This window comes from Sander vitreus, chromosome 10 (genome assembly GCF_031162955.1).
Source record: "Sander vitreus isolate 19-12246 chromosome 10, sanVit1, whole genome shotgun sequence".
Taxonomy (NCBI): Eukaryota; Metazoa; Chordata; class Actinopteri; order Perciformes; family Percidae; genus Sander; species Sander vitreus.
Genome location: NC_135864.1, coordinates 7,996,440 through 8,018,646, shown reverse-complemented (window position 1 = coordinate 8,018,646; position 22,207 = coordinate 7,996,440). Strand labels below are relative to the sequence as shown.

Below are 22,207 nucleotides of genomic sequence, written 5' to 3'. Positions count from 1 at the left end.
CTGGTCGTTCCAATGTCGGCCTCAAAACATGAGGATTCAATGGAGATTTCTGAAAGAAAAATTGATTTCATGCAGGAAAAGCTTATGGCATTCACTTTGTTGTTTTTCTAGAGTCTCCAGTTCCAAAAGCCACAGAACAGAAGAGGCATCTAGCCTCTGGAGTTTTTATAGATTTTGTAGATTATAACCTATATTTTAATGGCATTTATTGACTTTATTTTCAAAATAAAACAATTTTCGTGGACAGATTTACGGGCAGAAGGCCTTAAAAAGGGAAATCCTCTACAAACATTTCAATACACTGGTTAATAAGTAAGTAAGTGCCACTGCCGTAATGGCAGTTTGTCTACATAAAAAACCTGTATGTAAAACCTGTATAAAACCTGATTTATCTGTATTTACAGGCCTAGTTTCAGGAGGAGGTCCAAGTTTTTCTTCTTCAGGGAAAACATCATCAAAGCTGATTTGAAGGGGTCTTTCAATTGCACTTAGTCTGGCTCACTTGGACCCATTTGGGTGACCTGACCCAGAGCTTGTGACCCTAACAACACAAATCTCCTCCACAACAAATATGTCACTATTCATGGAGGGGATTTCTAAATTATGTTTTCTTAAATTCCTTTTTTTCCTTACACTAAAAAGACAGTAGTGTAAACTGCAGTTGTGGGCCTCAGCAGAAACCTCTGCGCTCACTTTTTTATTGTTTATCTTCTTTTAATGTCGAACTCACATAACATATTTTAAGCCTGAAAGAATTTATTTTTAAGTAAAAATGTTGTCAGATACATACTGCAGATATGTACTATCATGGCAGTATGATTTGTAAGATGTGTACAAACACATTCCAATTTTCTAACCTTGAAGATATGCAACAACATGGCAGCACAATTGCTGTCAACTACTGTTTATAAAGCCAAAGAAGAAATTAATTTGCAGAATTTCAAATGACTTTAAACTGGCACTGCAACATTGAATGCTGATGTTGTATTTGTACAAATACATGTTGCTATTTTCCTTTTTGTTATTTTTTTTCTTCACAAAGCTGCAGTAGATGTCCAACAACATGGCAGCACAATGCTTGCACAACTATGAAACCTAAAGAGCAAGATTATTTTCCAGAACTTCAAATGAGTTCAAATCGACACAGAATCATTATGTAGTTACAAGGACTTCCACTTTTCTATTGTTATTTCCAGGAGCTCTCATAATATTGTATTGAGTGATGATGTTGGAGCTTTTGTGTGGTCCTGCATTACAATAAAAATGTTAGAGTTAAGCATTTATGTCCACTATTGGTGCCCATAAAAGTAGTGGCTAAATGGCATACTTTATTTTCACACACTCATTCAGATTAAGTGTAGCAAAGCAGTACTCGCATCAGCAGATACATAATGCAGAACTCAAGACACATAAATAAAGGATCGTTTTTGTCTCGTTCTTGATTACCTCTAACCGCCAAAAGTAAACGGCTATTGTGTTCAAAGCATCCTGTCCTAAATCATAACAGTTGAGCTGTTTTATGGGAAATGTCGTGAAATCTATTAAGATGTTATTAAGGAAATAAGGCCTAATGAGCAACTCAAAAGAACATTATGGTACTTTAGAGCACTTCCAAAGTCTGATTCCCTAATGCAGAGATAAAAAAAATGGCATCATGACTGCCTAAAACTGCTGGATTATTTACTTTGTGTTCTGCAGTTACATTCATGAGAATATGTTGGTATATCTCTGAGTGTTAGGAGACAGTGCAAATTGGATGTATTTGACTAGGCATACCTGGAGCACAACATTTGTAATGAGTCACTTTCAGAGGTACTAGACCTTGTCCTACCTGGAATCACTTGTCTTAAATGTGTAATCACTCTGTATATTGAAACTAGGTTTTCTTATCAAAGGAAACTTCCACCTGTGAGTAATTCTGATGTGTTCTCAAACACAATTTGCTTACATTGGAGCCAGAAATGCCTTGTTAAACAATCTGCTCCATTTCTACTCATCTTGCATATCCAAACTGGGTTTTTAATTTAATGACATATAATTAAAGCTTGCTTAACCCTAATCAATCTTGAAAAACCTAGTTGACCTTTTATGAAGTATTGCCAACCTGTGATCATCCTTCAAGTCACTCTTCATCAATTCTGCTTTCCTGTTTTTCTCTGCTGCTTTAAGCACAGGACTTACATTCTCTTCCAGCAGGACTGGGTTGTAATTCTTCCAAACAGCTCAAGTCTTGACACTTTGGCACTGTATGACCAGTTGATTGACATAGCCTCTGATGTCCCTCTCCCCTCAATTTCTCCAGTGCTGGGTGCTGTTCCTGAGCTCTGCCAATGCCGAGACCTGGAGCTGGACTGTGACAGCACACAGCTTCAAGACATCCCAGTGGTGGCGATAAATGTCACCATGATGTGAGTAGAAAACCTTAAATAACCTTTTATTTTTTCATTATTATAAAGCTCAATCAATCCCCGGGAAGCTCTCATCGCTGGCTGTGACTGCCACAGCAAGTGAGACTTACTTGAAGCCAGAATTACAGATGATTCTCTAGTGGTAGTGCAACCCCTCCACATGCTGCTGATGAAGTATGTCTTGTAAGCATCACATCATATATATATATATATATATATATATATATATATATATATATATATATATATATATATATATATATGCGTGTGTGTGTGTGTGTGTGTGTGTGTGTGTGTGTGTGTGTGTGTGTGTGTGTGTGTCATGAATTAGACCTATTACCCTGTAGTTTTTGCAAAGTTTGTCAATGTTTGATGACAGTATATTACCCTTTTTCAGTCACTATGTGTTATTTAAGAACACATTAATTACCTGGCATTGGGGATTGGCCTGTCCTCATTATCTCATCCAAAGTGTCTGCTTTGTCATTGACACAGCATCATTTCCTCCAAGGCATATTTGGGTTGTATAATGTTTTGTAGTCGGCTCACTTTTTCTCCCCTCTGAATCTCCTAGATATTTTCAAAGAGCATGTCTCTCTTTGTGAGTTTAAAGTGCAGCTGACCAAAGCAAGAGACTTCCACCATCCATTTAAATTTCAATTTAGAACAAAAGAGCACTCAGTAGAGTTCAGACTTCCACCAAGGGCTGATAATCTACGTAGTTATTTGTCACTTTCACAGGCAACATGACTCGGGGTAGATGACAAAATAGCTGTATAAAAGTAGCCAATTTGTGGCCTGATAGTGGTCTAGGGGGATTTGTGCTGTGCTCTAAAGAATCAGTAGTCTTTCTCCTGTTTGGAGCCACAAATGTGATAAAATTAAATTTGAAAGTTTGCCATGACTGTGGCTCAACGGGAAAGGTCACAGAGTCACCAATATGTTTTATCCTCTTGGAAATATGTAGCTATTTCAGTGTATTGTACTGTAACTGATGTGCTTTTATGTTTGCACACAAAAAATGGTGGTAGTACTAGAATTGTACAGCAACACCTACCTTCTTTTCCATTAGAGGGATTTCTTCAGGAAAAATTTGAAGAACTTGGAAGTACCAAAGTGAAATTAATGAGTTAGATTACTGTGTTATGTAAATTAGAAACATTAAAATACAAACAAAAAAAACAATAATAAACATTTAGTTTAGTTATGACAATCAGTTCCCAGACATCTATTAATCTGCTTCACAATGCACTGTTGTTGTGTTTACACATAATGGTATTGGCCCGCAGGACCAGTTTGTTATCAGAGGGCTTCAGTTTTTAGTTCTATGCAAATACAGCAGCTTTATTTTAAATACCATTACGCTGTCATTGTTTTCCTCCATTTGTGCATGTATAGGACCTGAGCATGTGTGTGTATTTCAGTCATGTGTGTAGTGTGCAATAGAGTGAATAGAGTAAATTGTAATTTCCACCCTGGGGATTAATAAAGTAAACATTTTATAAATTAAATGTGTTTTGGTAGGAGAAGCATAAGCAATACTCCTCGGTGTATATAAAGTGTTGCACAGACATGGACCAGAGTCGTCTGATGGTCGACCAACACATACTGTGTTAGAGGGCGGCGAGCCTAAGGAGACAGTATTAACATTAAGAAAATCTTACAATGTCCCAAAATTGACCTCTTTCAAATGCTTGACATGACGAGTGTGTGAGTGGATGAGCCTTTAATCAGTCTGTAATCCGTTAAAAGCTTTGGAATCAACAGCTCACTCAACCTGTTCATCAACTGAGTCTCTTTGAGGTGATGAAATGGAATTATAAAGACCAGGAGGTGATAGTTTGTCATGTTTATGGATGTTCTGGTAATTGACTCGTGATTGTGAATGTTCTGCAGTATTTGTGTCTTCTTGTATATATTGGAAGTTAAGATGGTCCTTTTAATTTAAATAGGTCTTGGGATCCTGGGGCTAGAAATCCCCATTAATTAGAAACTTTAACACTTAATAATTGAAATAATTGAAACATGCTAAAATAATAACATTGACAATCTAAAGGGATGAGCTGGGTAGCTGTTTAAATGCAGCAGAACTGAATCATGTTGAGTGTCATTCATGGTGTAAACCTCATTCCGTATTCTGATCTCAGGTCCCTACAAAGGAACCGTCTTCAGAAACTGAAAGCAAACACATTCTTTAGGTACCAGAGCCTACAAAAACTGTGAGTTTATTATGACATTATTCTATTTTATTTTACATTATATTCTACCTATTTATTTATTTATTTTTTTAACTGTTCCTGTCTTCTTTCTTGTTCTGAAAAGCACCATATATAATACATGAGCAATATTGGCATGCATGGGAGCCTACTCTGTTCATTCAATAAAGCATAATGCCTTCATGTGATTTCAAAGAGACAAGATAATGACCAGCCTTTGAGTGACAAATGCAACAATGCAACGATTTTTACATCAACAAAGTGTGTAAAGCTACAAGGAAGGCTGGGAACACTGACAGAAGCGATTACTCTCCTCAGCGTACAGATTCATTCATTGCTGAATTAAGTTGTTTATCAGTCTCACACAGTGCTACTGAATAGGTCTGATCCTCCACCAGGAACCATTTGTCTGTGCCAGACTGTCAGCCTTCAGTCGCTGCTCTGAAGGTTTGACCTGATTGAAAACGTCCCTGAGATATGCATAAATAAACATCAGAATGAATTCACCAGCTGTGTAAAAATACGCAGACAAAACACAGCTGTCAGTGGAGGTTTGTTGAGCTCACAGTATGTGCTATAAAAGCTGATCCTGGTATTAAACAGATTGGATTGTCTGATATCAGATCCTAATTTATCGCAGCTGGGCTACATTTATTATTAAACCAACAGCCTTAAGGGTTATTTGATGTTTCGCTCATTGTTCGTTTGAAATAAAAAGGATTCACAAAAAAAGAAAACAATAACATAACTGTTTTGTGCTTGTTTTATATAGATATCTCCAACACAACAGAATTCAAGATGTGAGTCCTCACGCATTCAGAGGACTGTATAATCTAACAAGACTGTAAGTTTGTTCATTTTTGTAACACATAAGATGCAGTAATAAAGCACTTGTTTAGGCTGTCCTTGGTAGTACAAATACATAGTTCCATCATACTATGTAAGCTATGTACAAAAAAAAGAAGCAAAATATTCAGGCTACGGAATTTGTTGGCATCCGCTGGCTGACACTTAACACAGTTTTGTGCACTAAAACAGTAAATGGCAATGCTGCAGATTCACCACCACACAAATGTCCTTATTATTTAATATTTTACCATCCATTTGTATTAAGTGGAAATTTAGTTCTCTTGGCAGAATCCTCATTGCTGCTCGTATTCTCTGAGAGCTCCCTCTGAGAACAGAGCCTTATTTCTATTGACCTGTGTAACCATTTGCCATAAACAGTCTACTCCTTGGCGTGAGTGTTTCTGACTGAGATGCTATATATATATATATATATATATATATATATATATATATATATATATATATATATATATATATATATAGTGGTCCGGCACTAGTGAGGAAGACAGATTGTGTTATTTATATGATCTCAATAAAATTGAAAATGTAGTTCATTTTGCTTTGTATTGTCCATATTATCGCATGATTTATGGTTGCAATTATTTAACAAAGTTGAAGTAAAAGACATGAGGCAGGATATAGATATGTTAGTTTGGTTGTTTGAACATAAAACATTTTTATTTGCAGACTTTTTAGAACAAGCATTGGCTAAAAGAAAGATGGCTTTGTAGCCATGATTCTCTGTCTGGAAGTGACATTCCCTGTTTATTTAATTATTTATTCATTTATTTATTTATTTTTCTGTGGCTGTAGTTTTGTATGAAATGTTTAGTTCTAGTAATGCAGGATTGCAGTTATCATGGCTTTAGTAAGTCAGGTTATTTTCAAAATTAGTTAACCATTGGAACTTTACAGTGAGTGAGCCAACAACAATCTTTCTTACACATTACTATATCAGTATGTATTGTCTTCACATTATATAAAGAAAGAAAATTGTAACAATTGCTAAAGGTTTTATAGATAAATGGGATGTATATCACTAAAAAATAAATGTAAGTATGAATATAATGCAGCTAATGCAACCACAAACTAAAAGATGGAGCTTGATTATATGCACATACTGTACATTATAAGAGTGTATATAGTAACCAGTAAAAGAAACAGCTAGGAAACAATACGTATGATCTATGAAATGCAATTACAACAGTTGAAAATGACTTAGCTATGCCATGTAATGTAGCATTTTTTCCTGTTAGTTTATCCAACATGTTCAGAGAGCATCCTCTTCAGGTAACCTTCCAAACTTGTCTTTCCTCTGTTAGATATCTGAGCTACAACAAGATATCTGCCCTGATGCCAGGGGTGTTCCAGGACCTGCACAAGCTGGAGTGGTTGTATGTTTATTTTCTACTGACAGAAAGTTCTGCAACAAAAGAATATAAAATGCTGCATGTATAGTATGTAATGATGTTTTACTTACTGTAAATATTGATTGAGGCAGAGAAGCCGAGTTTTGTGATAAATAATTCCTACTGATAAAGTGTTTTTTGTTCTCTAACTCTTTGCTTTTGTCTCTTACTTTGATTTGATTTTAATTGCATACAGGTGATAAATCACACATTTCTCTATTGATGCGGTTTCTTCCGAATCAGTATTCTGCAAATTTCTTGTGTTTTTGTTGTAGGATCCTGGAAAATAACAATATCCATGAAATATCCTCCATGACTTTCTCAGGACTGAACTCCCTCGTTTTACTGTGAGTTTATATTTTATACTTCATGCTATGGCAGAGCTTTTTTTTTCTTATTTTGCTTTGCTGTGATGTCTTCTCAAATCATCAAACTTTCTGGTTCTAAGAGCCTTTGTTGATCTGTGACAGCCACCGTCACGCCAAGTGCATGCTAATTGGGGAATGTTTGCTCTATGGGGATAGTGTGGTCTATTATTATTAATATTACTATTATTCCAAGTATAAGTATTATGCTCTATATGAAATATGTGATAACTGCTGTTATCATTTGACACTATAAATTGAATTGAAGGAAAATGCACTACACCTTGTTACATTATGTCTCACTGATTGACAGGGTTTTGTTGAACAACTCTTTGACAGAGCTGGATGACATCTGTCGCGAAATGCCGATATTGAATTGGCTGTAAGTAGGATGTCAAGATATCAAAATGTTGTTGTCATAAAAATGTCTTTTGATGATTTTTTTCTGTGTTTGGGGGGGTTTGTGTGTGGTATGTGTCTGATGTTTCCTCTCTGTGGGCATTTCATAACATGTTCTTGCAGGGATTTGGAGGGAAATCTAATTCAAACCATTGGAAATGTCTCATTCTGCTCATGCAGTATGCTGACAGTTCTGTAAGTGTGCATTTACATGATTGAAACCATTGCAAAGGCAAATTAAAATGTTTGACTTTTGCCTGAATTTCTTTGAGATGCTTGCAAGTCAGCCTCAGTTTCTCAAAATGTTATAAGCTTATGCATGGGATCAATGCTGGCAGTTCATTGGATTTGGTTAAAAAAGTAGTAATATGATTTTAATTTTTTATTGCCTTTCTCCAGTGTTTTACAGCAGAACAGGATCAGCCATATACACGAACAGGCTTTCTCTGTCCTTCAAAAGCTTGGAGAGTTGTAAGTTCATTTGTTTTATTGTGTAAACAAACTGTATAAGAAACAATATCACAACTTTGAGGAATGTGCCAATAAGATCTAAGGTATGAGGCAATTTTGAAAGTGTCTTATTCTAAAGATGTGCTACACATGGTGACTTAAGAAATATCTGCAGAAGAGAATAAAATGAACAAAAACTGCATGAACAAATAAAGTAAAAACACTGTCGAGAGAAAAGTTTGTGAAGCTTTTTGGACCAACCTGATTTCTGCTTTATTTCTTTTCCCAAAAATGATCTTGAAGGAATTATTTTTAACATCCATAGTCTATGCTTGAAGTGTGTGGGTGGCAAAATGTAGGCTTACTTTACTCTAAATGTATACTTGTACGGATAAGTTATGAGGATGCGTGGGGATTGGGGAGGGTGGGGGGTGGGTAGAAGACGTTTGTGTAGGTAATGTATATTGTGCTGTATATTTGTGTATTTATGTACATGGCAGAACTGTTGCGCTATGTGCAATATATACACACTATGTATAGAAAACGTGTGAAAAATAAAAATTGAAGAAAAAGTATGTGAGCTTTAAGATGTACTTAGCAATACAAACGTCAAATGCATAGCTGCAGGCAACAAAAGACACCATTTAAGAACATGAGTCTGATGATCTCACATTTAGAATAAAGACTTCATTGAACAAATACATGTCATTTTGTTAATGAAGATCATTTGTTCTTTTGTGCCCCGTTAGTTGTTAGGCCTGAGGAATCGTCATTTGTGTCTTTGGTTTGTTCGTCTTTCAGTTAGAGGGTGTGTTTGTCCAACACTTTGTTCTATAGCAACATATCTTTGAACTTCTGGGCAGAGTGTAGATATTATGTAGATTTGTGTTAGCAAAAAGATTATTTTGGTGAGCCTCCAACCTTTTCATCAGGTCAAAATTTCCCCTTGCGACTGTAAAAAGTTCAATCTTTCCTGGAGCTATGATAGTTAGCGCTGTAGATGTCTCTATTTACACATATAACCCACAGCTGAATATACCAAGTTCATGTACATTGACTAATGAAAACTGTGGGTGCATCAAAAAGGTGAATTACATTATAAAGTTACAGAGACAGCATTTATTGCATGAGTGTTGTTTTCGGTGTGCATGTCATGCAATCTGCCCCCTGTACATAGCAAGAGTTACAGAGGTTGGATTTGGTAAAATACTCTTTGCATTTTTCAGATACCCATTAATACGTGTTTGCTGTTTTGTGTTTTGTGGGAACTGATGTGGATTTGTCTCTATGCACAGGGATTTATCCAACAACAAACTGGTGGCGATCCCTCCCAATCTCTTTGTCTTGCTGGGGGATTTGCTCCAACTGTGAGTTCTATTTACACAAATACTTCAGGATGTACAGTTCTGTATACAACCAAAGCTATTATTATTAATATTATTATTATTATTATTATTATTATTATCTTTGTTTTTAAATCTTTTTTTATTTGAGCATGTTGATATACACACACAAGTACATACATCTATATATATATATATATAGTATATAGCCATAATCGAATAACCGAAACCGAAACGAGCTGGCTAACCGCAACCGTTAGCTCGTAGCGTTAGCGTTAGCATGCTACCTCGTTCTCAATAGCAAAGCACTGCTACAACACACACAAGTTCACCATAATCTACAAAAGAACTACTTACATGTGCGCCCTCATTTAGAAGTCTCCCAGCTAATCCTGCCTTGTAACTGACTGAAGGTGGAGAAACAGCCTTTCTTTTACTGTCTATGGAGCTAGCTAGCTGACATGATCTACATCTGAGCTACTGCGCATGTGCGAGTGCAATCAAAGATAGTACAGAAGAAGAAGAAGAAAAGAGGTCTCACTCTGTAGCTAAAACAGAGACCAGGTGAAAAGAGGATCTGCAGCAGTGAGAGAGAGCTGTGCAGTACAACAAAAATATGGTGTTTTTTGAAAATTAAACCATGTAAACCTATTCTGGTACAACCTTAAAATACAATTATGAACCTGAAAATGAGCATAATATGGGCGCTTTAAGTAGTAGCCAGTCAATGCACTGAATCCTAACTTTGTGGAGGGTGGATAATAAGATGTCAGTTAAAGAGGAATAATTCAAGGACACATTTTCAAGACATGCAGCAGAAGGTAGTACAAGACAGTTGTGGGAGTTGAAAGAAACTGGCCATGTGCAGAAAACATTTTGACACTCCGAAATGGTTACTTAAATAATAAATGGGATATATACATGTTATCTAATTGAGAGTTTTTTATCTTTATCTTCTAGGAATATATCATACAATCCCATCGTGGAGCTCCAAGTTGACCACTTTGACAAGTTGCATAAACTGAAGTCATTGTAAGTATACGTTGCTACACACTGAATGACTCCAGGTGCAGAAGAACAGCAAACATACAACACAGTGTGTGATGAAAACGGGGCTGGTAGAAGTGTTTGTCATTTAGTACTCGAAAAGCTATTTATTGAGAACCTATTATACTTTTGAAGTCTCTTTTAGTAGTGCACAGTTAATAGATATACTGTAATGTGTAACTCTATATGTGGTGCCTGGCTAAGACTCAAATCAATATGTCTTTAAATTCTCTAGGAGCATAGAAGGGATAGAAATTGGAAACATACAACGGAGGATGTTTGAACCTCTCAAATACTTGACTCATATGTAAGTACTCCATTGTCATGCTCTATGTTTGTACTGTTAATGCTCATCATTTGGTCTGGACTGTCATTTCGGCCGTAGCCTTTTCACACAAATTTCTAGTAGTTAGCCAAGAGCAGCCTTATCGAGACTGTCAGGCTTCTCTTCCAACTGGGAAATGATTAAGTCAAGCTTAGTGTAATCCATCTTATCTCTTGGTAAAACAGCTCGGGGTACACCTATGCAGGTCCTGGAAAGGATGCAACAGAGAAAATCAATGCCCTTTCAGCCTTGCATACAATTGCGTATTCTCCCCTTAGTCCTTTTAGGCTGTAGAGTTTCATTCAAGTTTCAGTAAGATAGCAAGAAGTTTGTTTTGCTCAAATAATATTTCTCTAATCTAAATCAGGTGAGAATCTATCCAGCCATGCAGATTTTTGCTTTTATTTATCCACATTTTGAGATGTCTCTCTCTGGGATTTCTGCCTCTGCAGCCACACAATGGAAGTGAATGGAAATTAATTTGGGGTGCTCACAGCATAAAAAAAAGAAGGATATTTACCTTTCCAAAAGCAACATTTCTTAACAAAAACATTCTCCCTGTTACTGTGGATCATCATCAGATTATACTGTAAACTGTTTTCATAAGATACTACTTCTTTGGTAGTAAGAAGTTATACTACTTCTTTGGTAGTAAGTAGTTGTATGAAAACTGTTCACTGTGAGGTGCAATGTTTCTAGAAAGACATGTTGCTGTTCAGATTTTAGCCACGCTATTGACGTGGCTCTAGGACTTTGGTCCAGACTGAAATATCTCTTCAGCTTTTGGATGGATTCTCACAAAGTGTTTATTATTATTATTTATGATGAATCCTACTGACTTTGGTGTTCCCCTGACTTTTCCTCTAGCCCACCATGAGGTTGACATTTGTGATTTGAGTGAAATGTCTCCACAACTACGGGAAGGATTGCCATAAAGTTTGGTGCAGACCTTCATGTTCCCCTCAGGATAAATTGTATCATCAGTTCCACATTTGCAATACTTACAATAGAATATGACCTAACAGTTGCAAAACTAATGCCATTCCAATCAGCCTCAACTGTGTTATGTGTCTAGTGCTAATTAGCAAATGTTAGCATGCTAACACACTAAACTAAGATGGTGACCATGGTTACCTGCTTAACATTAGCATGTTAATATTGCCATTGTAAGCGTTTTAGCATGATCACTTTAGCATTTAGCTCAAAGCACTACTAGCCAATGCTAACCTTAGTTCAAATTCAAATCCCCAGTCAATATCATCCAAACTTTTCTGCTGTTTTGGAGCTTTTGCAGTCACTGTTTCTGCTCTCCAATTGTCTCAATTAATGAAAAGAAAAACCCTGTAAAAGAGTGTAGACTACACACTTGGCTGTAAAAAACCCTAACCTTGCAGCGGTAAATGAACAGGCTCCCTTATATTTTGCTTAACGGGATAATCTTCTTTAATCTATTATCACAGCTACTTCAAGAAATTCCAGTACTGCGGCTACGCTCCCCATGTGCGCAGCTGCAAACCCAACACTGATGGCATCTCGTCCTTTGAGGACCTGCTGGCCAACATCGTGCTGAGGGTCTTTGTGTGGGTGGTCTCTGCCACCACCTGCTTCGGCAACATCTTTGTCATCTGTATGCGCTCTTACATCCGATCAGAGAACAAACTCCATGCCATGTGCATCATTTCTCTCTGCTGTAAGTTACACTGCATTTAAAGGAGAGATGTAGTAGAAACTAGCTTTTTATTTACAGACTATTCTTTACCACCATAGTACATTACTTATTACTAATATTACATAACAAGTGTTATCCCATTTTCGTAGGTCATGAGGGAGGACGGGGAGGTGGTATTTGCTGTCCATAAACACACATTTTTATAATGAATTAAAACACCAGTTCACAGTTTACCCACATTTATATTTAGCACTTCATTATGTTTATAGACCTGACAATAGTCTCTGGAATTATGGAAGATACAACTACAGAAGTGACAAATTCTGAGAAATACTTTTTCTGATCGTAAAGTAAACAGGCATCCAAACTCAGTAGGAAAGTTTAAATAAGTTCCCAATGTGCTTATCAGTGTGTTTCATCAACACTGATTTCATATTGCACACACTCTTAGACATCCTCATGAATAAATCTTAATGTAAAAACAATGAAATCTCTTTCTAAAATATGATAGTTTCCATCTGAATAAAAAATTCACATACTCCAATAAATGATTTATAGCACAACATGGAAACCTATTTTGGAAACTGCTCAAGGATAACATCTATGGTTGATTAAATAACAACATTTTTCACTGACTCATCTAAGATAGAATAAAAGGCATACATATGTTTCCATATTCGGTATTGTTGTGTCAATTTGACTTATATACAGTATGTGCCCCAAGTTTATATATAGTTTTGAAAAGTAGTTTTCTTTAACCTGATCTGCTGCTTAGATATGTGCATTTTCTGCATTTAACCCATCCCTCAAGGGAGCAGTGTGCAGCCACTTACAGCGCCCGGGGACCAACTGCAGATCTGAGCCAGTGCCTTGATCAAGGGCACTGACTGGAGAACCTAGTACATGTTTTTGATGGTGGGGGAAACCCACGCAGACATGGGGAGAACATGCAAACTCCACACAGAAAGGCCCAGGACGACCGAGATTTGAATCCACTGGGCCATTTATAATCCAATAATATAATATAATAAACCATTATAATACAATGATGTAACATGCATTACTCTGAAATGGACCATTCCGCATAATGACTATTTTTACTTTTGGTATTTTAAGTATATTTTGATACTAATGCAGGATTTAGTTGTAACAGAAAGAGTATTACAGTGTGGAATTACTACTTTTACTTATGTAAAAGATCTGTGTACTTCTTCCAACACTGATGAGTCCTAAAACCCAGAAATTAGTTAGCATTTTTGCATTTCCAGTTCCCTCGTCTCGAAGTCAATGGATTTTTGGAATGGGTTTTTGGTTAGATGCCTGAAATAAGCGATAAGAGATTTTAACATTTGTTTTATGACATGAAATGCGTCAGTGAATACCCCCACTCTTGAATTTTGCATCGGTGTGTCTTAAAAATGGTGGTTGCTAACAAGTGGTTAAATGAGACCACAGATGTTGTCGGGAACATTAAACATCATCGAGCCGAATACGCAAAATCAAATTACAAGTTGTAAGCTTAGTGGTGGTGAAGTTGAAGTCATGCGACCGGGGTGTAGTTCATTTATAGCCTAACGTTAGCTTCTTACTTCTGGCGATTGCATTTATGCTTAAAAATCATAAAAGCAGTGTTCGTTTGTGAAGATTGTCTTGCTAAACAAAACTTTTTAGTATTCATTTTAAATTCATTAAACATTTGTTTGCCACAGAGCTTATTTTCTACAATAACCTTAAATCCAATTGAAAAAGGGGTGCCTGGGTAGCTCACCTGGTAGAGCGCACGCCCATATATAGAGGTTTACTCCGACCTGTGGCCCTTTGCTGCATGTCATTCCCCCTCTCTCCCCCCTCATGTCTTCAGCTGTCCTATACAAATAAAGGCTTAAAATGCCAAGTCATTGAATGGATATATGCAGGTTTAAAAAACAATGACTTTATTCCAACGAGATCATTTCCTTTGACTAGTAACTGCACAGAGAGAGAAAACATAAAAGCACAGAATATATAGGAAATACATGTCTGTGACAACATACTATATGCCTATTCAGACATCTATAAGTCAAGTATAAAGGACCCAGATGGACTTACTATAAGTCTCCAAGCAGCTGAGTTCAAAGAGCTCAGAATGTGCAAAGAAGAAATTCTATGATATAGCAGATATCTGCTCTTTCCTGCTCCATCCACAAGAAAAGCTAAGCGGAGGATGGCAGTTTCATTCATTATCTCATTTTGGGGCTCACTTGCTTATGTCAACCTTTTAAAAGTATTAGTAGAATGTCAGTAGGTGTTCAGTAGCACACTAATTTCTTGTGACTGAGATCCAGACACAAACAGAGTAAGAGCAAAAATAGTTCAGATATTATTTATTATTTGCGTCCTTCTAACAACAATGAATTATGTCTCTCTGTGCAAGAATGTTGCTGTTAATCCAGTTATTAATGGAGTGGAACAAAGACACCAGTATTGTGGTTTAGAGCCAAGAGTTTTTGTAAAAGAATGGTTCTTTCTGAAATGAACTTGTTTGTATACCTCTTTGTATTTCACTTTTTCTTTCCTAACACCTTCTTTATTAGTTATTTATCATATTACCTTTTTCTTACTCAACTCAGAGGTCGACTTTAATCTTTTACACCTTGATGTAGCCTACTCGTGGGGAATTTATAAAAATGTAGACTGCATGTATATCACATTAAATAACTAAATAACAATTACCAAAGCAGCTACAAAGGCAAACACATAATACGTTGAATCGCATTTAGGGGTATGTGTCAGCTTTAAAGTTGAGAATCATTCAAGTAAAGCACAACAAATCCTCACCTCAGCTGTCCCATTCAATGTTCACACAGAAAGTCTTTAATGATGATATATATTGTGCGTATACTATGCTCTTTGAAGGGCATTTATGTGTCCATGTCCATATAAGGAGTTAGAGTTTGAAGTATAAAAACTTGGGCTTGGGGCCAGATTAAAAAACATCTGTGTAGATTTAAAGCCTTAAAGCCAACAGTCTATGCATGAAAGCAGAACTCTGCATATACAGTCTTTCCACTAGAAACCCCCCTTATAAATATGTCATAACCCCTTTTGGTGGGTGGTGATGGCGCAGTGGATGTGACTTGGTGTGGGAGATCTGGGCTCAATTCCCACTGCGATACATCAACCAATGTGTCCCTGAGCAAGACACTTAACCCCTAGTTGCTCCAGAGGCATGCAACCTCTGACATATGTAGCAATTGTAAGTCGCTTTGGATAAAAAGCATCAGCTAAATTACACGTTATGTAATGTAATAATGTTCTTTGTCATCATGTAATTATGCGCATATAATAATGCCTAGTCTACAATTATTCATAAATATCCATATAGGTGCATGTCAAAGCTATTATCCAATGCATGTCTTTGCCATGTTTCTTAGAGTATGACAACATTTATTCACAACAGAATATAATCATGCAATTTCAAAGGACTAGTTTGACATTTTGGGTGATCAGCCTATTCCCTTTCTTGCCGAGAGTTACATTATAAGATTGATACCACTCTCATATCTGTATGGTAAATATGCCAGCAGCCTGTAAGCTTAGCATAAACTGTAAAAATTGAGATGCAGCTAGCCTGGCTCTGTCCAAAGTTATAACAAACTTCCTACCAGCACCTCTGAAGCTCACAAATTAATATGTATATTGATTGTTTAATACAGTCAAAAAATGAAATGTGAAAATGAGAATGTTGCTGTTTTAGTGGGGGTCTTGTGCCAGATTATCCAGGAAGTCTGGCACTAGTATTTTTCTTTAATGCACATTTCTATAAATGTTATATGAAATTCTATTGAGACTTTTGCTGTGCTAAAAAGATGAGTGAGCCAAATAAATGTAGCCCAAATTCCCCTTTTACTCTCATTCTCTTTGACACATTGTTATATAGAAAGTTCTGTGTGTGCTTTAAGTAAAGCATCTTTGGAAGTAAGTACATCTACAACATCTGGCCCTTGTTTTGCAATCAGTAACTGGTAGTTAATATTTTGTGATTATAGACGTGTATGTATCATATAGATGTATCTGCTGGGGTTTGATTATTATGGTTGAGCTGTTGAGATTAAATTCCACTTCAAAAACTGCAGCGTGACAAGGAGGGTACTAATTTTGATTTCTGAATGTATGCTATTTTTGTTTGCATCTACAGTATATTATATACTCAGCATGTCAAATAGGCAGTGATGTAATTTACTTCTATTGATCAAAATGAATAGATGAATAATATAAATGAATGAAGAATGTATAAAGCCCTAGCTGAATCTTGTGGTTGTCCTTGGTTTCTTTTCTTGTGCATGGATTTCCAAGGTTGGGTGGCTGCTGTCTTTTCTTTTCTTTTCATGTAGAGTTATACTTGGTTTAATTCTATTCTCACTTGAAGAAATGGCATTGTGGTTAGGTCTTGGTATCGTTCAAAAATGTTACAAAAATGACTGGGAGAAGCATGCTGCGAGCTTATTGGCTCACTGACGCTGATGAGATTTACTCTCATAGTGTGCTAGATCTGGACGTAGCTTTGAAGTTAACCCAGACATCTGTACAGTCAACACTGGAGATATTCTTAATATATTGTAAATTACAGCTCTCCTTCCTTGCAGGTGCGGACGGGCTGATGGGCATCTACCTTTTCATGATTGGTGCATATGATTTGAAGTTCCGCGGCGAGTACAACCGGCACGCTCAGGCATGGATGGACAGCAGTCAGTGTCAGGTCATTGGCTCTTTGGCCATGCTGTCCACTGAGGTATCCGTCCTTCTCCTCACTTACCTCACTCTGGAGAAATACATCTGCATCGTCTACCCTTTCCAGTACTCTACGCCTGGCTGGCGACGAACTGTCACCATCCTTTTTGGGATATGGGTGTTCGGCTTCATTGTTGCCCTTCTGCCACTGGTGTTCAAGGGGCTATTTCGCAACTTCTATGGGACCAATGGAGTTTGCTTCCCACTGCACTCTGAGCAGCCAGAGACCCTTTGGGCTCATGTTTACTCCATCGTCATTTTCCTGGGTGGGCATTTGTTCTTGCAATAGCTTTTTTTCTTGTGTTTATTTGTTGTTTTCTTTATTCTTCATTTACTCTCTAAAGCTAATTGTAAAAGTACAGTCTCATTATTTAGTGAGCATATTTGTATTTATATGTTGGTGAATGTATAGCTTTGTTATTATTGTGCATCCACAGTGCAAGTATGAGCTAGAAACTAACCAAATATCTCTCTGCAGGTCTGAACTTGGTGGCATTTCTCATCATTGTCTTAGCCTATGCAAGCATGTTCTACAACATCCAGAGAACAGGGACTCAGACCACTAAATACAGCAACCACATCAAGAAAGAGGTGACCATCGCCAAAAGATTCTTCTCTATCGTCATCACTGACTCCCTTTGCTGGATCCCCATCTTCATCCTCAAGATCCTGTCACTGCTGCAGGTGGAGATTCCTGGTACAGTAGAAGTGCTATAACCATTTCAAGGAAAACTCATAAAGGAATAGTAAAATAAATTTACCGTACAGAGTATTTAAAAGAATACTCCACTGAAAGTCTACATGTTGAGTATCAAATACGCCCCCTCAGTAGGCTAGCATTGTGGCTCTAAAAAAATTGTAGCCTGCTCTTTTGTGCAGGAACGGCAGCTGTAGTGTGCTTCACAGCAATTTAATTTGATGGCGACCAAGATTCACGTTACAAAATATACATCAAAATGGCCATAGAAATTTCTCCAACAGCTACTGGAGCATAATCCACTTCCCTACTGTTGATTCCTATGCTCAGGATGTTCCAAATAGCTGTTGCTTTGCCAATAAATCAAAACAATTGCCACTTTCCACAGCTATGACTCAATAGCATGACACAGAAATGAAGTTGGCCTATATACTAACTTTTTAGAGCCACCATCTTATAGGGAGATGAACTCAAATAAGAGATTTTTGTGGTGGAGTGTCTTTAAAGTATTGCATTTGCTGTGTGTTATTACATTTCAAAGTAGTCTAGCAGGTATCACTACTAGGTTTGAAATGTTTTAAAGGTACTTTTCACTGTTTAAAGAGCATGTAACTGCAGCCATCAGTTTGCACTGTACATAGCCAAATGACCCATTAGTGTTGTGCATAATCCAATTTATACATAACCTGGTGAGCCGTGGCTCCCTAGTATCCTGTTAGGATAAAAGGGGTTTTCATTTATTATATAAAGGGGTTTGATTAAAGGAATCTATGTTGAAGTATTCTCCCAACTCCTAACCGTTAACGTAAAATCTTTTAGACCATATGCCAGCTGTGTTTTTATTTCTCTCTGCGTCTTTTCTGTCTCTGCAGGTACCATCAGCTCCTGGGTGGTCATATTTATTCTGCCCATCAACAGCGCCCTTAACCCCATCCTTTACACGTTGACCACACGGCCCTTTAAAGAGACCATTCTGCAGGTATGGGCTAACTACAGGCAAAGGAGGCCTCTGCTCAGCGGTCACCAAGCTCATCATCCGTCGCTTACCTGGCAGGAAATGTGGCCCCTGCAGGAGAACAGCCATGGCCCCGCCACGGGGCACCCACTGGAAATGACAGGCACGATAGTTAAGCTCACGCCTGTGGAAAATACTAACGAGGGATACAATGACATTACCACATCCACACAGCAACTCCAGAAGCAACATACAGTGCTGTCAGTATGCTCAAAGAAACAAACACCCACCACCCACACATACACAAACAAATGATCTGGGTGTTGAATAGCAGATCTACATGGAGCTGTTTGTAATTTCATCAAAACGTTACCTCGTCTGACTAAATGTAATTCAAATTCATTCATTTCAGGAATTAAAAAGACACTGTTTAAAGGGACAGTCCTTGATTTGTGCCCATATTTCTTATTTGTAGTAAAAAAACAGCATTCATTATTATCATTGGAAATTCCACTGTGTGCATGTCTTGCCTGAGCAGCAGCCATCACAGCAGTGGATTAAATCAAAGTGTGGAAATAATTTACATGGCAGTACAGCTCCTCTAATAAAGACTTCATGTTAGCTACAAAAAGATATCTATCAATACAGAGCAGAAGCCATGCCACACTTATGGTTTGGCGTTTGTTTCACTAGCTTTCATTGCTCAGTTTAATTTCTCACAGAGGGCTTCATCATTCTTTCTGAAATTATTCTGTCCGTATTCTGATCGGAATATTAATCTACTATTAAAGTGGCAAGTAAAATTTGGACAGCTTCTAACTGAGATAAAAGACAGAATCATTTGTTTGAATCCAATAATTACAGCTCCCATGTACCCTTTGACAGCGCCTGTGTGGCTAAGACTCATTAAATATATTGTTGTTGAATGCTAAAATAAAAAAAAATTGTTGAGAGTGTCATTTTTGACTTTGGAAACTGTAGTTTGACAACAACAACAAAATCAAGATTCACTTAATCACTTTCCGGCTTTTTAGGCACATCTTGTGGTCTTTCTCATGGAGTTTAAAAAAAAAAAAAGTAAGTGTTTATGATTTTTTTTTTTTGTAATATGGAGAAGATAAACCTTATCATGGTATTATAATACCAGTAGCTGTAAATCAGCCCATGCTGTGTGGCAGTCAGTGACATTAAAGTGCAAGTGCAATGCTGGTGTACCGATGACACTAATGCAAAGGGATTGTATGGGAGACACATTGCAAAACACCACAGCAACGACAACTTATGTTCCAAAGATGTTCCTAAAAATTTAGAATTATAAATAGAATAATAATTGTAGATTATGTAAACATCAAAAACAGGAACCACTAAGATAGCAGCACACAGGGAAGTAAACATCGTAACAGAGTATTCAAAGCTCATTATAGCCTACTGCTCACTATTTATCTGAATTACATTACACTGAAAAGGACCATGACTGGTATTTATTTGTTTTTTAACTTTGCAGCAAGTTCTTTGTAGTTCTTAATGCCTTTTCCAGGCCATGAGCAAGGATGTCTTATGGGAACATGTGTGTCAAGGAAAACTGTAAAATTTGCAGCTTGAGGCTTTGAAGCATCAGTCACTGGACAGTTCTACTGAAGAATATTGAAGCGTGAATCAACCCCGTTTTATGCCTTTCTCTTTTTAAAAGGGAATAGCCATCAGCATACATGTCATGCTGTTAGTTTAATCTTGTATTGATAATAATACATGCAACCTGTTTATTTATGTTTGATCTTTAGTCCATAAAAATGTATTTTCTGTGTTGCCTCTGCCACCAAAAATTATGTTATGGAAATATTGAATGTAATGTATGAGATATGTCCGGTATGATTCACAAAGAATGTACTTAATTTGGGCAGAATAGATTTCCCCAGCTGGTCTGGGGGTTTAAACTTGGACTCAACCAACCACTACACCACACGACAAATTTTTGATTTGTACAATGACCATAAACTCTTCTGTGCATATTTTGTTTAATGAACTAATGATTCCTGTGGAAATTGATCTTTTCAGATATTGTAAATGTATGAATGTATAGCAAACATGCTACAAGAGAGTAAATTAATTATTAGAATATGTGAATTCATAGTGTGTGCCGTTGTGTCAACATTACATTCCCATACATGCTGAAAAGACTTAAGAAGCCAGCAATTTCTTTGACATATATTGACAGTATCTGCAGGCTTATATTTAATATTGATAGGTATGTTTAAATATTTGTTGTTTCGACTTGTGTCTACTATAATTACTTACAATGGTAGTTTTTTTGTTTTTTTTTCTTGTGGACAATAAATAGTCCTTCTATCTGCTTGTTGACTTATTTATTTGGTTTATATTGGTTATCTTATTAGTTTGGGCACTGTTTGGATTTTGAAACTGAACCAAACACTTTCTACTTAAATGAAGCACTGTAAAACTGTGTCTAGATTATTTTGACATAGCCTATTTAGAATAGCAAACAATGGTGGGAAAAGGACTCAGGTCATTTACTTATGATAAAGTAGCAATATCCCTACGTAAACATACTCCATTGTTTCTACATTTAAAATAAGCAAAGGTTATCTTCTGCCGCAGTGACTCGAAATTGAAAAAAAATAACTAGCCTAATAAATCCGCCCTGTTATTCAGATCCGCTCCAAAATAGAATGGGTTCTTCCTTGGCCCATGCTACACCCTTTCACTGAGTTTCATGGAAATGGGACCTGTATTTCTTCCGTAATCCTACTGACAGAAATAGACAAACTGAAAACATTCTCAGAGGTTATAAAGTTGAAAACAGAAGTTGGCCATGGAAGAACGTGCAAAACTTTGAAATCAGTGCGTTGACGGGAGGGTCACCCAACTTGTTTTAGGGGGGGGGTCACCCAACTTTTGTATTCATGAAAACAGCAACATTTCAAAGTGGCTTGTTTGGTGCATATTTTTCCATGTAGCTCTAGTCTCGGCCCTCCTTCGCTACCAGATAGGTCTGACCCATGAGTTTGCTGAGGGAGAGGGGGAGCCTGCTGCCCCCCTGGTGGCTGAAATGGATAATTGCATTGTTTAAATGTTACAATGTAATTTAAAATCTGCTTTAAAAATAAACATATATGTTTTGGAATATAATGTTCAGCTTCGGCAGTTTTACCTATGTGCTAAAATATACAATGACTGAGGAAGCCTAGTGAGGAGTCCATAGCAACCAGTGTTGAATTTGTTATTTCCCAGTGTCCTTTGCTTAACGGTCTCAATGTTTTATTGTTTTATTTCATGTGAATACTAGT

The 22,207-nt window shown here is 37.0% G+C and overlaps 1 protein-coding gene across 1 annotated transcript in view; it reads left to right on the top strand.

Annotated features, from left to right (window-relative positions):
* The window catches only part of rxfp1 (relaxin family peptide receptor 1), a 54,016-nt gene extending 34,799 nt beyond the window's left edge, over positions 1-19,217 (top strand). Inside the window, exons 4-18 of the mRNA XM_078261323.1 lie at positions 2,303-2,408; positions 4,556-4,627; positions 5,397-5,468; positions 6,796-6,867; positions 7,158-7,229; positions 7,561-7,629; positions 7,770-7,841; positions 8,046-8,117; positions 9,392-9,463; positions 10,400-10,471; positions 10,722-10,793; positions 12,272-12,501; positions 17,106-17,516; positions 17,729-17,947; positions 18,820-19,217. Of these exons, the coding sequence (XP_078117449.1) occupies positions 2,303-2,408; positions 4,556-4,627; positions 5,397-5,468; positions 6,796-6,867; positions 7,158-7,229; positions 7,561-7,629; positions 7,770-7,841; positions 8,046-8,117; positions 9,392-9,463; positions 10,400-10,471; positions 10,722-10,793; positions 12,272-12,501; positions 17,106-17,516; positions 17,729-17,947; positions 18,820-19,217 (2,081 nt within the window). The remainder of the gene's footprint in view (positions 1-2,302; positions 2,409-4,555; positions 4,628-5,396; positions 5,469-6,795; positions 6,868-7,157; positions 7,230-7,560; positions 7,630-7,769; positions 7,842-8,045; positions 8,118-9,391; positions 9,464-10,399; positions 10,472-10,721; positions 10,794-12,271; positions 12,502-17,105; positions 17,517-17,728; positions 17,948-18,819) is intronic.
* The last annotated feature ends 2,990 nt before the right edge of the window (positions 19,218-22,207 follow it).